Source organism: Trichechus manatus, unplaced genomic scaffold (assembly GCF_000243295.1).
Source record: "Trichechus manatus latirostris isolate Lorelei unplaced genomic scaffold, TriManLat1.0 scaffold00194, whole genome shotgun sequence".
NCBI classification, from domain to species: Eukaryota; Metazoa; Chordata; class Mammalia; order Sirenia; family Trichechidae; genus Trichechus; species Trichechus manatus.
In genome coordinates, this window is record NW_004444130.1 from 2,361,271 (window position 1) to 2,376,193 (window position 14,923).

The 14,923-nt window shown below is 41.0% G+C and overlaps 1 protein-coding gene across 1 annotated transcript in view; it reads right to left on the reverse strand.

Annotated features, from left to right (window-relative positions):
- LOC101342790 (ATP-dependent RNA helicase DDX19A) overlaps positions 1–13,869 on the reverse strand; it is a 25,424-nt gene extending 11,555 nt beyond the window's left edge. Inside the window, 7 exon segments of the mRNA XM_004387803.2 lie at positions 4,382–4,496; positions 4,862–4,964; positions 6,932–7,024; positions 9,568–9,703; positions 10,737–10,787; positions 11,540–11,588; positions 13,737–13,869. Coding sequence (XP_004387860.1) covers positions 4,382–4,496; positions 4,862–4,964; positions 6,932–7,024; positions 9,568–9,703; positions 10,737–10,787; positions 11,540–11,588; positions 13,737–13,793 — 604 coding nt within the window. The 5' untranslated portion in view covers positions 13,794–13,869.
- Positions 13,870–14,923: the final 1,054 nt, after the last annotated feature.

The window sequence follows — 14,923 nt, forward strand, 5'->3', positions numbered from 1 at the left end:
TGACTTCCTCTCCATATGAAAAATCTATGTCTACATTTTTTAAGTCCCTCTTTTTTGTTTTAATGTTGTCATCTTTTACATATTGACATCTGTTTCCCCATTTTCAGTGTTTTAGCTTTGATTTCCTTTTGTGACATCCCTATCTGGGTTGATATCTGGTTGCTGTGTCCTGTGTTCTAGTCTTGGGTTGTTAGGTGACGTTACTGATTTTCTAACCGGAGGACTCCCTTTACTACTTCTTGTAATTTTGGTTTGGTTTTTGCAAATTCCCTAAACTTCTGTTTATCTGGAAATGCTCTAATTTCGCCATTATATTTCAGAGACAGTTTTGCTGGATATATAATTCTTGGCTGGCAGTTTTTCTCCTTCTAGGCTTTATATATATCATCCCATTGCCTTCTTGCCTGCATGGTTTCTGCTGAGTAGTCCAAGCTTATTCTTATTGACTCTCCTCTGTAGATGACTTTTCGTTTATCCCTAGCCACTCTTAAAATTCTCTCTTTAACTTTAGTTTTGGCAAATTTGATTATATCTTGGTGACTTTCTTTTTGGATTTACGGTATACGAGGTTTGATGAGCATCTTGGATAGATATCTTGTCATCTTTCACGGTATCAGGGAAGTTTTCTGCTAACATATCTTCCAACAATTCTCTCTGTATTTTCTGCTATCTCCCCGTTCTGGTACTCCAATCACTCGTAGGTTATTCCTCTTGATAGAGTCCCACATTAGGGTTTCTTCATTTTTTTTAAAATCCTTTTATCTGATTTGTCCTCAAGTCAGTTGGCGTCAAGTGCTTTATCTTCAGTCTCACTAATTCTGACTTCCATTGCCTCAATTCTGCTCCTATCACTTTCTACTGTCTAATTCTGAAATTTTATTGTTAATCGTCTGGATTTCCGATTGCTGTCTCTCTATGGATTCTTGCAGCCTGTTAAATTTGTCATCATGCTCTTCTCTAATCTTTTTAATTTCCTCTATTGCGTGTTCTGTGTTTTGATTAATTTCCTTCCTAATTTCTTGAAGACTTCTGTATATTAATCTTTTGTATTCTGCCTCCGGTAATTCCAAGAAATTTTCCTCCTCTGGAAAATTTCTAGATTATTTTGGGAGCTTGCTGAAGCCATCATGGATTGCCTCTTTATGTGATTTGGTATTGACTGTTGTCTCTGAACCATCAATAAGTTAGTATATTTGTTTGCTTACTGTGTCCTAGCTTCTTGTTTTGTTTTGATATGCCCAAATAGGCTGCTCGTACGAGCTAGTTTGATCATTGGCACCTTTGAAGCTCTAATGTCCTCTCACCAGGTGGTTAGATCTGTTACTAGGTATGAGAGCTCAGGAGTCCGCCCACTCCTCCTGTACAGATTCAGCTCAGGTGCCCAGGTAGATAGCCACCAAGTATGTGGTGTAGTCTCTCACATACAGTCTTAGACAGGCATGGATGACTGGTGTAGGCACAGGCATCTGGCTGTAGCAGGGGTCACACTCTGAGCAAGGCAGGGGGCTGACGGCCACCCGAGTGTCCAGGAGGAAGGCATGTCCCTGTTCCCTAGAGCGCACAGGTGTGTGGGTTTTGCAGCCAGACTATAAGCACCTAATACTGCTGGCTCTAAGGACTGGGGGACACCTCTTATTCATGGGCCCCTATGGCAGGTGGCATGGGTGGAGCCACCAGTCCTCAGGCCCCTGATGTGGGTAGGTGGAGACCATGCTTAATGGGCAGAGCAGTGTCAAATGTCAAGAACCTGCCACTTCACAGCTGAAACAGCTGAAGTTAGGGTTCTGGTATATACCCGGTTGTACTATGGTAATGAGTGCCTACGCTGCTGAAATGGGCCCACACAAATCTATCCAGAGAGAAAGGCACTCAAAGTTCATGGATCCCTTATGCCTGTGCCTAGGCAAAGAAGCTGTGCCTGAGTTCCTGGCTTAGGGGAGCTGTCAGTTTATTTTTTCCTTTGTTTGTTAATTTGTTCACTCTCCCAGGCAGAAGAATTGCTCCAGCCATGTGACGGATCCTACTGCTGGCCCAGGGCACTCGGCAATTACTGAAGCCGGTCCAGGACCCAGTGCAGAACAGGGAGCGGGGAGGTAAACAGGAGAGAGGTTTTCCCCTAAGGGGGTTGTTTTTGATCCCCGTGGTAAGCCGTATGCAAGTACTTATCTTTCACTGATGAGGGCTGCTTCTCACTGGTTCTGGGTTGCCATGTAGACTCTATGGTGCTGGATCTCTGCCGGTGTGGAAAACCCACGTCCCGAGCACTGTTGCTTACCTGCCTCACCACTCACCCACGAGCTGCTCAGGCCTGAAGGGCTCAGGCTCTCACCGGGTCAGTCTGGCAACTCCTCACTGCTTCCAAACCGTCTCTCCCTCCCCCTGCCACTCAGTCTGGTTCCTCAACTCTGCCTTTGATGTTTACGGCTCCCAGATTGCCATATATAATCGAATCACTTGTTTTTTCATCTTTGTGGTAAGAGGGTCCACCGGAATTGTCTGACTGCTCCGCCACCTTGGCCCCGCCTCTCTGTACTCTCCATTTTTGTCTGTTGACAGTATGGATACTCAACTTGGGGATCTGACACGTTTTCGTAAAAATGAACAAAGTAAGCTTCTCTCTTCATTGAAAACAATCAGTTGTATTTGTCGCCATGAAAACATTTGGTTTTTCAAGAGATGATGACAACTCTGGAAAACATGCATCTGATAACCATAACCCAGACAGCTTCCCAATACTAATAAACTTTGATGAAATCGGGTGGTATTAACACACACAGTTTTTTGATACTATATAATAAAATGTGTCATGTGTCAACGTTTGGAAGATCAGCATAACTCAGTAAATCAATATTTTCCAAATGACCAAACATGATGTTAGAAAATCACTCATGGGGAAGAAAGCCATTCAAAGAGCAAGAGAGAGCAAGGGATTTTAACGTAACAGAGTACAAAAAGTTCATTAATATTGTTTCAGAAACCACATTATACCCAATTTTACATAATTACCATTTGTCAAGTTTTGGTGTAGTATCAAAAAAGAATCTCTAGAATTATCTGAAAAGGACAGATTTTCTTCATCTGCCTCAAGAAAGATAACATCTCACAACAGATTGGGATATATAAGCAGATTCAGAAAAATGAAAAATTATGCTAAGCTTGTATTTTTCACTTTGGAAATAGTTATTTTTCATAAATATACAGTAAAACCTGCAAAAGCCAGAACTGTGTGAGGAGGAAACCTGCCAGAAAAGGAAAATTCAAATATGTTCCACTAAAATGAGCAATAGAAAAGTGGTAAGACTGTACCCTGTCAAAGGCAGAAAACTTGCAAGAACTGGAAAAACAAAGAAGTCCTGTCGGCTTCCAGCTCTCACAAGTTTCACTGTACCTTGCTTAAATTTAACATGTAACGGTTTTTTTTTTTTAACTGTTAGTTTTTAAGTTTCTCAGTTTTAGCTTCTAATATGGCAAATAAAGATACAACCTGTATAAACAAAAACTCTTTGGGGTCCCCAATAATGTCTGAGTGCAAGTGAGTTCGAAGACCACGAGAACTGCTGCTCTAAGCAATTACAAATGCTGGCTCAAAGGGACCTCTGTCTTCAATTTATCTAGGTAGTGCCAAACTGTTTCCTAAAGCGATTGTGCCGATGTATACTCTGACCAGGAGCATATGCACATTACACTTGTTCTACATCTTCGTGACTACCTGGTATTACCATACTTGGTAATTTTTGCCCATCCGAGAGGTGTATCTATGGTGGTTTCAATTTACATTTCCCTGATGATTAATGAGGCTCATCACCTTTTCATATTTACTGGACATCAGAGTTCCTTCTTTTGTGGAGTGCCTGTTCAACTGGGCCTCTTTTGTCCATTTTCCTACTAGACTGCTTGCTGTTTTCTTGGCATTTTCTACTTTCTGATAACTTTTTAACATATCATTCAAAACCTTTGCTTCCCCTCTATTTTAACCTACACTCTCTCCTTTAAATGCCACAGAACACATGGAAGAGAAGGAACCTATTGTCCTCGGTGTTGTTAATCCCACTCTAGTAAGCAGCTTCCAGAACTATGAATGCCAAGTTCAAAACCTTCTCAGTGGAGACTCATTGAGTCTTTTCCATGAAGAAGTCGAGATTTTAAGAACACATGCCATGACCCATGCAAGGATTTTATAACAAGCCAAGGTCTTATTTTAAGACTGAAGAGAACTACTAACAAATTAGCAAGTATTTAAATAGATTTGTTAAAAGCAATGCATTTGGGCTCTAGGGTCAGACTAAACTAGAAAGTTGAGTATCATCATCGCATTTTCAAAATTCAAACACCCAACCACTCTCCCCAACCCACGGCTTTGGTCTCACCCCTTGATACTCACATTTATTGCCTCGAACAGCATAGACAAGCTTTAGCTCTGGATAAAATTTGCCCATCTGCTCAATCACTTTTCCGGTTTGAAGAGCCAGCTCATATGTTGGGGAGAGGCACAAACACTGATGGGGAAATCAAAGGATGAGTCTGAGAGAGCCAACAAGATCTAAACAACAGAGAATGCTGTTGTTACTACCACCTAAGCATTGCAGGGGACCACAGCGTCTGCCGCCAGGCCAACTTGTCGGCTGCAGACTGACACCCTGGCTGTTAGGAAACCTTGGCTTGACGAGGCCTTGGGGTGCTGCTTCCAAGTGAATTCTACCCAGGCCGGGACTCAGTGTACTAACCTGCTGTGTCTGAGCCACAATCTGAGGCATCAGAAACGTTCAGACCCTTCCAGGAGCAGCCTCACTAATCCCCACTAGATGGTGCTGCCCTCCCCAGGGCACGCCAGCCAGGGCCCCTAGGCTCCCCAAAACCTCACCTGGGGGTATCTGTTTGCTGGTTCCACTCGGCTGAGCATGGCCAAGACAAAGGCAGCTGTTTTACCAGTACCAGACTGAGACTGGGCGATCAGGTTCTGTGGGCTGATCAAGGAAGGACAGAAATAAAAATAACATTGCTTAAGACAAATATGGCCAGAGCAGTTCCACTCCTAAGTACATACCCAAAACAACTGAAAGCAGGAACGCAAACAGATACTTATACGCCAATGTTCACCACAGTACTATTCACAATAGCCAAAAGGTGGAAACAATCCGAGCGTCCAACAACAAAGGAATGGATACGTAAAATGTAATATACACACAGAATGGAATACTATTCAGCCATGAGGAGAAATGAAGTCCTAGCACATGCTGCAACATGGGTGGACCTTGAAAACATTATGCTGAGTGAAATAAGTCAATCACAAAAAGGACAAATATTGTATGATTTCACTTATATGAAATATCTAGAATAGGCAAATTTAATATAGAGACCAAAGTTCACTAGTGGTTATCAAGGGTGGGAGGGAAGGAGAAAGGGAGTGCCACTGCTTAGGTGGCACTGAGTTTCTGTTAAGGGTGATGGAAAAAACTGTAAACGGATAGTGGTGATGATCGTGTAAGATGATGAATGTAATTAATGTCACTGAATTGCACATGAAAAAATGATAAAGTGGTAAATGTTTTGTTAGATATACTTTCACCACCAAAAAAACAGTCTCAAAAACAAGAGGCTGACATAACAGTTAAAACTGAGGCAGATCTTTAAAATTATATTTGGCCCATTCAAACCCCAAAACTAATTGGGATTTCATCTTTTTAAATGAGACCCTTTGGTGCCAATAATGACAGACTGTCTAATGAGTCAACGGCCCTTGCAATTTCAAAACGGCGGTTTTCATCTTATGGCTGGTAGGGACTTCCTCAGAAGTCACAATGTTAACCCTGAAACAAACAACAAAAAGAGGGCAAAGTGGGAATAAAAAACAAAAAGAACAACAAAAAACAGATACTGCGTCAAAATTCTTTTTCTGGGTGGTAGGAATATGGGTCCTCCCCCCTTTATGCCTCTCTATATTATGGAGGCTTTCTGCATTGCGCTCAAATTACTTTGATAAATTTTTATATACTGTTTAAAAAACCTGCTTAAATACTAAGGGAAACGGTTGTTTTAGATGGGTTCACAGCAAGAAATCTTCATTCTAGACTCCAGCACAACTTTACTTCACTGTAGGTGTGCCCTACTTTCATATCCCGAGGGCTCCAAGGAAATCAAGACTGCAGAGGAAGATGTGTGCCCAGGCAAGTCCCTGATGACATTTTCTGCCAAGCAGTAGTAAGTTTCAGGGACTAGGTGCCTTCTGCACGTTCCCTTTTCCCATCTTTATGGAAAACGCAAGATACCAAATCAGATATATTTTTTTTCACTGTGGGAATTATATATGTAACAAAACACTTACCGTTTCAATATTCTTCACATGTAGAGTTCAGTGACATTAATTGTATTCAACATACTATGCAATCATTACCATTATCGGTTTCTAAATTTTTCCAGACAGATGTTTTACAGGGAACTTTTACATTTCACTTCATGTAAAACACTATCATGGAACTAGGTGGCATTTTGTCATTAAAATAATAATTAAGCTGAGTGAAAAAAATTGCTACATAAGTATAATACCATTCATATAACGTTTAAAAACGTGGACTACTCTTTAGGTTCTCAGGGACAAACATATATGCAGCAGAACTGAAAGGAAATGTGAGGAGATTTCATGATGGTGCTTCCTTCTGCAGAGGTGGGAGAGGGTAGGGTAGCACAGTGGCTCCAACTGCCCACTGGATTAATGACATTTTATTTCTTGACTGGACAGGGCTGCAGAGGTATTCTTGGTATTATTCTTCTCACCTTTTTGCAGCCTTCAAAAAGTTCAAAATAATGACCAAGCTGTTTCGCTGGAGAAACATGTTGGTCCAAATGGGCCATTCTGTTCTCAGGAACAATAGCTGTTCGTGGAAGATGTTAAACCAAACTCTCAAAAGAAGCACTCTGGGTTCTGCACACTCACGGTTCAGCAAGCATCATGGGTAATGCGTTCTCTTGTATCTTGGAGGGTCGATTGAAGCCCATGGCATAGACTCCCTGGAGAAGCTGTGGTTTCCTAGGAGGCCAGGGAGAGACAGGATGGATTCCTAGTTGTTGAAATCATTTTCAAGGCCTAAAGTTTCACCTTTCCCTATATCTAGCAAGGAATGATGCTTCCTATCTCTGTTGTATTTTTCTATGTCTTAAAAAACACTACCTAAAACCAAACCATTATCTTTCCAAACTAAATCTCAATCTGTAACTGTTATGTAAATTATAAAATACAAATAGTTTCTTCTCTGGGAGAAATTCATGTTTTCAGCATACCCACAAATCTGGTTGGCGCTGGATGACAAGCATTCCCTGGGCACAGCCAAGAGTGGTGTTTATTAACTCATGGCATAAACTATAAAAAAACATATCTAAAAATAAACCTGGCTTACTATGCCACTAAGATTTAGAAATCTCTTCATAAAATAGGAATATAGTTTTCTCTGTGCAGATGTTAAATTGAACCACAATCTTTTTTGTGGTCCATTGTCTGCCCAAACCAGCTGTGCAAGTACTCGGGACAATCAACAGGTAAGAACATTGATTAAGCCAGTTTCTAGTAGCTGATCGACTGTAAGGAGGCAAGGAGGATTCAGTTATCATACTGAATTTATAAACATTCTGATTTAGTTACTATGTCTAGTCAAAATCAAGAATAGAAAAGCATTAACCTTTTATCTAAGTCGCTCCATAACAAGTATCAATTAAAGTTGCTCTTACATCCCATTTACAATAAGCTATCTACTACTTCCAAATTAACAAGGTGTTTAGCAAAAATCAGGAGCCCTGTTGACAGTGGTTAAAATGCTTGGCTGCTAACTGAAAGGTCAGTGGTTTGAACCCACTAGCCACTCTGTGGGAAGAAAGATGTGGCAGTCTGCTTCTGAAAAATTTACAGTCTTAGAAACCCTATGGGGCACTTCTACTGTCCTGTAAGGTCACTACGAGTTGGAATTAACATGATGGCAATGGGTTTGGTTAACAAAAATCACACATGATCGTTTCTAAAGAAAAGTCAAAACAGGTCAAGACTTCTAAGCCTTCCTTGGCATTTAACAGGCTCTCTAAAAGGCAAATTTTTCTGCCATAAGTTGGTTTTCAGACACAAAGAACATCAAAAACTTAACTTTTGATGTCTTCTGTTTGGAAGCAAAGGCTGTAAAGCTCTGCAGCTTCTGATTCGTCGCCAAGGAAACAGTCACAACCAAGTCAGGATTCAAATGATCCAAGAGCCTCCACCAGCTCAGTAGTTTTATTTTGCAGATAAATTCAAATCTTTTAAGCATAAAACAGACCAAGCATATTAGGTAACCTTGGTCTCATTCTTTGTTTCCTTTGGCAACTAACAGCTAAATCAGAAAGAACCTGTCTTTCAAACAGAACAGTTCATCAGTGGTTGAAATGAAAGCTCAAGCCTTTCATATGATAGAACTTAAGAAAAACCCAAACCACTGACACCTGGAAGAGCAAACTGCAGCCTCAGGAAACAATACGGCACATCTAACTTCCCTGATACAGTCTGTGAGGAGAAGTAAAGCAGAAGTGACAAATTTTTTGAATAAAGCCCCTGAAACGGGGAACACACATAGAAAAGTAAAACTTCCTGAAATTTAAATTAAATAAAAAGCTGGCTACACTTTAAAAAGCTGCTTCTTAGCTATTACTTGATTCAGTTCTAGTTAGCTCTCTATTTTAAATGTCTCTTAATATAAAGCAGTGGTAGTAGTTGGCAGGAATGTGGCCCCTATTTGCCCACAGCAGACATACTATAGATATTTGCTAAACAAAAGCAAAGAACCCATTTAATTCCACCACTGTCATATTCACCAGCTACTTTCTATCTATGATCCGCATCCTGGCCAGTAACAGTAATATATGTCATACGTTCCTCCTAATACCCAGCCCAGTGGCATGTGCATAAGCCAGTAATCCATGGACGCTTCTGTACTAACTTACTAAAAAAAACAAAAACTTGTTATGACCTTTCATAAGTACAATACTTAATAAGATCCAACGTCTGCCTTTAAAATAATGACACCTTAAAAGCCATTCCTAGCACAATGCTATATACATATACACTCATCTGGGTTCTGTTTTTTTTTTTAATTCCAGAACTGTCCAAGGTGGCTTTCCATTGTGAGTACTGGGCCCTCTTGACAGATTTTATAAAAGCAGATAAACTGTAGACCCTAGAGTCTAACAAACAGGCTTACCTAATAAGAAATGTTCCTGACATCCAGAAATCACCTGTCAGCCAATATTTTATTGAAAGTTCTAAGAGCATAAAAGAAAAAAGACTTTCAGCTACGATGAATAAATTTGTGGCATTTAAAAATCCCTACCAAGAGGAATTGAACTAGGTGGCCAAGACACAAGGGTAGGAGGGACACCATCACTGTAATGCTTTCATATTTTTTGACTTTGAATCATGTGAATTATTACCTATTAAAAGAAGTAAACACATTAAAGTTTTTAAAAATAAAAAGTAACAAACCCATCTCTGAGATGCTAAGTTTTATAGGGAAGGGACAGACAAGGAACAAAAGTTAAAGGGAACAAAATACTCACAGCCGGAGCTCTTCAAAAGACTTCACAGAGTAGAGGGGAGAATTCGGATCCCGCTGCAGGACTTCCACCTGGTTTGTGTTATCGACAAGGTTGCTTCTGATCAGCTTGTTGAGTAAGGACTGGGCAGCTTTGTCCTCTGTCAGGAAGAAAACAGATTTTCTTCATACTCATCTGGCCAACCCCACCTAGTGAGACTGCTCCCCACCTCTCAGCACCAGCACCTGGGCAGCCAAGCACTGATGGAGAAAAACCACAATCACACTGACAGACCTTGCTTTAAATTCTTGACTAGACCCGCTGGGGCTCTGAGATGCCCAGCAAGCCTTTCCATAATCCACTCATTCGCTCTCCTTCTCTTCAAACCTCCACTGATACCTTCTCTCTCCTCACACCTCTAACCGCTCCACATTCTCACTCATCTGATGGCCCTGTTTCCAACCAAGAAATACTCAGAAGCAATTCCATACACTTCCAAGACCACACCCACCCACCCGCATTTGTGCCCATATCCTCCACCTTTTCCCTGTAACTACAGATGCACAGCCTGTGCTCCAATCTAAGGCTACCCCCCTCTATGACAGAGCCCATCCCTTCTTACCTACAAGGATATTTCTCCTGATACTGACCCCCTCTCTTGCATCACCAATTTTCCTACTCTTCTGGATCATTCCCATCAGCAAGTGAACATGTTTTCACGTTTCTCATCATAAATCTGCTTCCTCCTTTACTCCACATCTCATCCAATTACTGTTCCATCTCTCTGCTCCCCTTTATAAAACATTCCCCAAGAGAGCTGCCTATTCTTGTCGTCTCTACTTCCTTTCCTCCCTTTCTCTCTGAAGGCACAATGAATAGCCTTTTTTTTAAAATAACCTCTCCACTCCACTTCAATAGCCCTTGTCACACTCACAATTGCTTCCACACTGCCTAATCAATCGAATGGTCAATTTTTAGTTTTTCTCTTAATTAACTTATTACCAATATTTGACTCCCTAACTTTTGAAACACTTTTTCCTTCTGTCTTCTGGGATACCACACTCTTTTGGTTCTCCTTTGAGTGTTACTTCTCAGTCTCCTTTGCGATTCTCCTTGATCTTACAATTCAGAGTGCCTCTGGGCTCCAGGAAGCCAAGTCTATCTTTTGACACAGGACTTCAAAGAGTAGTTACCTTTCTCTTCCTCATATGTTTTCTCTGGCGTGGCATTGGTTTTGATAACACCTACACAAAAAACAGTTGTCATAATTAGGCTAATATCAAACTCAACCAAAAGGTGGGACAATATAAATACTAAAACCTATTTAAGTGATCAACTATAAATAGTTTGCATTTCTTTATGTTCAGTGGACTTTTATTTCTAGAAAGTTTTTAAATGCATAAGAAAAATTTAAATTTCTAGAAATGCTGGCCAATTTCACAATGATCAGAATATGTCACCTCTGACTTACTTATCCTAATTTAAAATACAGCATTATATTAGCAAACACAATTTGCTAATTGTGAGAAAAAGAATGAGTATATAAATCTATATTTGTATTTCATTTGCGTAAACAAATTTTGAAAAAATATTAATAACCAATAACAGTGATTACTTATGGGATGGGGTGGAGAGTGGGACCTGGGTAAATGGGGGACCAAAATGGGAAGAAGGGCTTTCACCTTTTTATACTTTTGAGTTTTGAACCCAAATTATCTTTCAAAAAATTAAACAAAAATAAGTTTTTAAAGAAACAATCTCCAGTGAACAGTAGTATACTCCAGTGCTGATTGTTGGATTTAAGGAGTCAGAGGCTGGATCGAATCTGAAAACATCATACAGCCCTTTCAGTAATTAAACCTAATTTACCAGCTCTCTAATCCAGTGCTCTCTTATCATTTACCGAATGTTAGGCTAAGTGAAAGCTCCTGTTCACACTGCAGCTCTGAGTGTAAAACAGAAGCACATGTGTAGTTTATGGTTACCAGTGACTCACCATTGGTATCTGGTTTGATTTTCTCTTCTTTGATCTGTAGGCTGCTCATCTGAAGGGGAATGAAAGAAAGCAGAGTTAAATGACCCAATTAAAGGAAAGCTTTTGAGCACAGGGAAGGTCTCTGGTAAAAGCCTAGCAGGAGCTACTTCAACACCCATCTTTAGGGGCTGGGTTTGTTTGCTTGATGCAGAACTGCCTGGGCGAAAACACCATTTCAAATCTCTTCAGTAGCCTAAAAAAGGGAGGGGGGGGCAAGCTAAATGTAATGGTAGGGAGAAAAGTATGTCAACAGTCTCAAACCTCTGCTTTCCTCCCATCTCATGCTCTTCCCACAACATCCAACCTTCATTAAATACATACCAACTATAAACTTTCAACAGCACAAACACAGCTTGTTTCTAGGTACAGAATGATACCATAAAAATATCTCATAAGCTTTTTTTAGCCATAAAACCCATGCTGTATTAAAGCAACATTCAGCAAATAAATTACAGTCCTCTTTCTTATCAACCACCTAGGTTATGAATTAGGAGAAACTTATTTATGATGATGAAAGTATTGACAAATCCAAGTTCCTGATTTGAAAATCTTCCAGAAGCTTGAAAAAAATGGTTTCTCCTTTACTCTTGGTCACGTACTCCCAGTCAATACAAACTTGCTAAGCTGCAAGCACAGAAATAATCCATAAATTTGCAAACAATTCTCCACTATCAAGAGAACTATTTTTTTATATTGGAAGTGTTGGTAAGAGTAAGATGCGATGTTAAGATGATATTGTAAAGGTGTATTGTCAGATTCTGAGGAATACCCAAATTAAGCCCTGGGCCACAAGCCTACTAAATAAAGTCCCCTCTCAAGTTTTTAGCGAAGGTCTAAAGTACGCTCCCTGCGATATTTTCTCTACTACCTCACCGCAACCCAACCACCTTAAATTCCAGCCAAAATTATTTTTGATTCCTGTTCTCTAGGCAAGTCCAGCACTTTTGCACATTTTCTCCCCCTAAAATGTCTTTCACCGTCATCTCTATCTTAAATATGACTCAATCTCTAATATCCAGCTCAAATGCAAGCTTCTTCACAAGAAATTTCCAAGATTTTCCTACTCATAAATGTCCTCTCCCTCTTCAGAGATCACTTATCAGGTTATTCTTACTTCTTTGTTAGCATTTCCCACATTGTAGCCTTCCTGACTAGACTATAAATCTTCTTCCTATACTCCACTGGGCTTAGCCCATTTTATCTATCTGGTGATGAACTGATATTACTCCCAAAGCAACAAAGTGTACCTGGAAATGAAATGTAATTTAGGCATTAAAAAGTTATAAAATTCAGCTAGAGATTAGACAGGCCCATAAAACAAAATGAGACTAAATGGGCACACTAGCCCAGTAGCAAGGACAAGAAGGCAGGAAGGAACAGAAAGCTGGTAATGGGGAACCCAAGGTCGAGAAGTGGAGTGTTGACATATTGTGGGGTTGGCAACCAATGTCACAAAACAACGTACATTGTTTAATGAAAAATTAATTTGCTCTGTAAACCTTCATCTGAAGTACAATAAATAAAATACATCATAGATTAAAAGCTACAGAAGACTTCAGACTACAAGAAGTCTTCAAAAAATAGTCTGTATTCTCGCTACCAACAGTCCAAGGTCTCTAAATAAATCTAAACTTTCAGTCGTACATTTGCAGTACATTGAGACATTAAATCTAAACCTGTCAATCTCTTATTCTAAAGAGAAAGAGAATGACCATCTACATTTGCCTTTGCTTACAACTGCCATTGAGAAACAGGCTCAATACAGGAAAGGTAATATAACACACAGCGAGGAGATATTTGCGCTGGGCTGTTAACCTAATGGTTGGCGGTCCGAGGGGAGAAGACCTGGCGATCTGCTCCCATAAAAATTACAGCCAAGAAAATCCTATGGGGCAGTTCTATTTTGTCACATGGGGTCGCTATACGAATAGACGGCCTCTAACAACAACAAAAGTCTTTAACTGGACCAGATAATGATCAAAAGCTCAATACTGGTCTCTTCAGCCCTAGAAGAAAATTAGAACTAAGTTATTCCCCACCGCAACACTCCAGGGCGTGTTGGCCACAGGCCTGCTCAACCAATCCCTCTCTCTGGACTCGAACCCATGTTCACCTGGGCCCCTGCTACGTTCTTGCCCCTTTAGTCAAATCCACTGACCGACTTGACAGCCGCTTCTTGCTCGTCAACCGCCAGAGCCCACGAGTCGGTGGCCATGGTCCCGGGGGGAGGAGGCAGACAAGCCGGAAGACACCGAAGACCACGCAAAAGCTCCGACCAGACTCTGCCGCCTGCACGAGAACGTCATTCACACGGACCGGAAGCGAAGGCGCGCAAGAGTGACGTCAGATCCGCCCGCTATCAGCCGCCACCACTCGGCGCCACGCGGGGCCATCTCTCCGGCCCCGCCTTCTGCTCGGGTGGGCAAACATGCCGCCTCCTGAAGCCTTAAATCCGTTTTCTTCAAAGTAAAACTCTTTTTGCCTTCGCTTCACTACGTTACTTCACACTGAAATGACTCATTTTATTTTTAACTCACCACGTCTCATATTAAATACATATATATGCTTCTGTGAACTACAAAGCCTATATAAAGAAAAACGGCTGCCGAGTTGATTCCGCCTCATAGCGACCCTATAGGAGAGAGTAGAACCCATAGGGGTTCCCAGGAGCTGCTGGTGGATTCGAACCACCGACCTTTTGATAAGCAGCCTGAGCTGTTAACCACTGTGCCACCAGCAAAAAAGGCAACCCAAACCGATTGCCGTCAAGCCCCATGAAAGAGAATACTATATGATGCCAGTTTCTGTTAAGAACGAAAACGTCAAAGAAAACGAAAGCCTTGTGGAGTCAGTTATGACTCGCAGCGACCCCATGTAAACAAAACGAAACAGTACCTGGTCCCGCGCCATCCTCACCATCTTTTCTATTGCTGGAACCAATCACTGCAGCCACTGTGTCAATCCATCTTGTTGATGGTCTTCCTCTCTTTTGCGGACCCTCTACTTTACCAAGCATGATGTCCTTCTCCAAGGACTGGTTCCTCTTAAAAACGTGTCAAAAGTACGTGAGAAGACGTCTCGCCATCCTCGCTTCTAAGGAGTATTCTGGCTGTACTTCCTCCAAGACAGATTTGTTCTTTCTTCTGGCAGTCCATCCTTTATTCAATATTCTTCACCAACACCATAACTCAAAGGCATCAATTCTTCAGTCTTCCTTATTCACTGGTCAGCTTTCACATGCATATGAGGCAACTGAAAATACCATGGCTGGGGTCAGGTGCACCTTAGTCCTCAAAGTGACACCTTTGCTTATCAACACTTTAAAGAGGGCTTTTTCAGCAGATT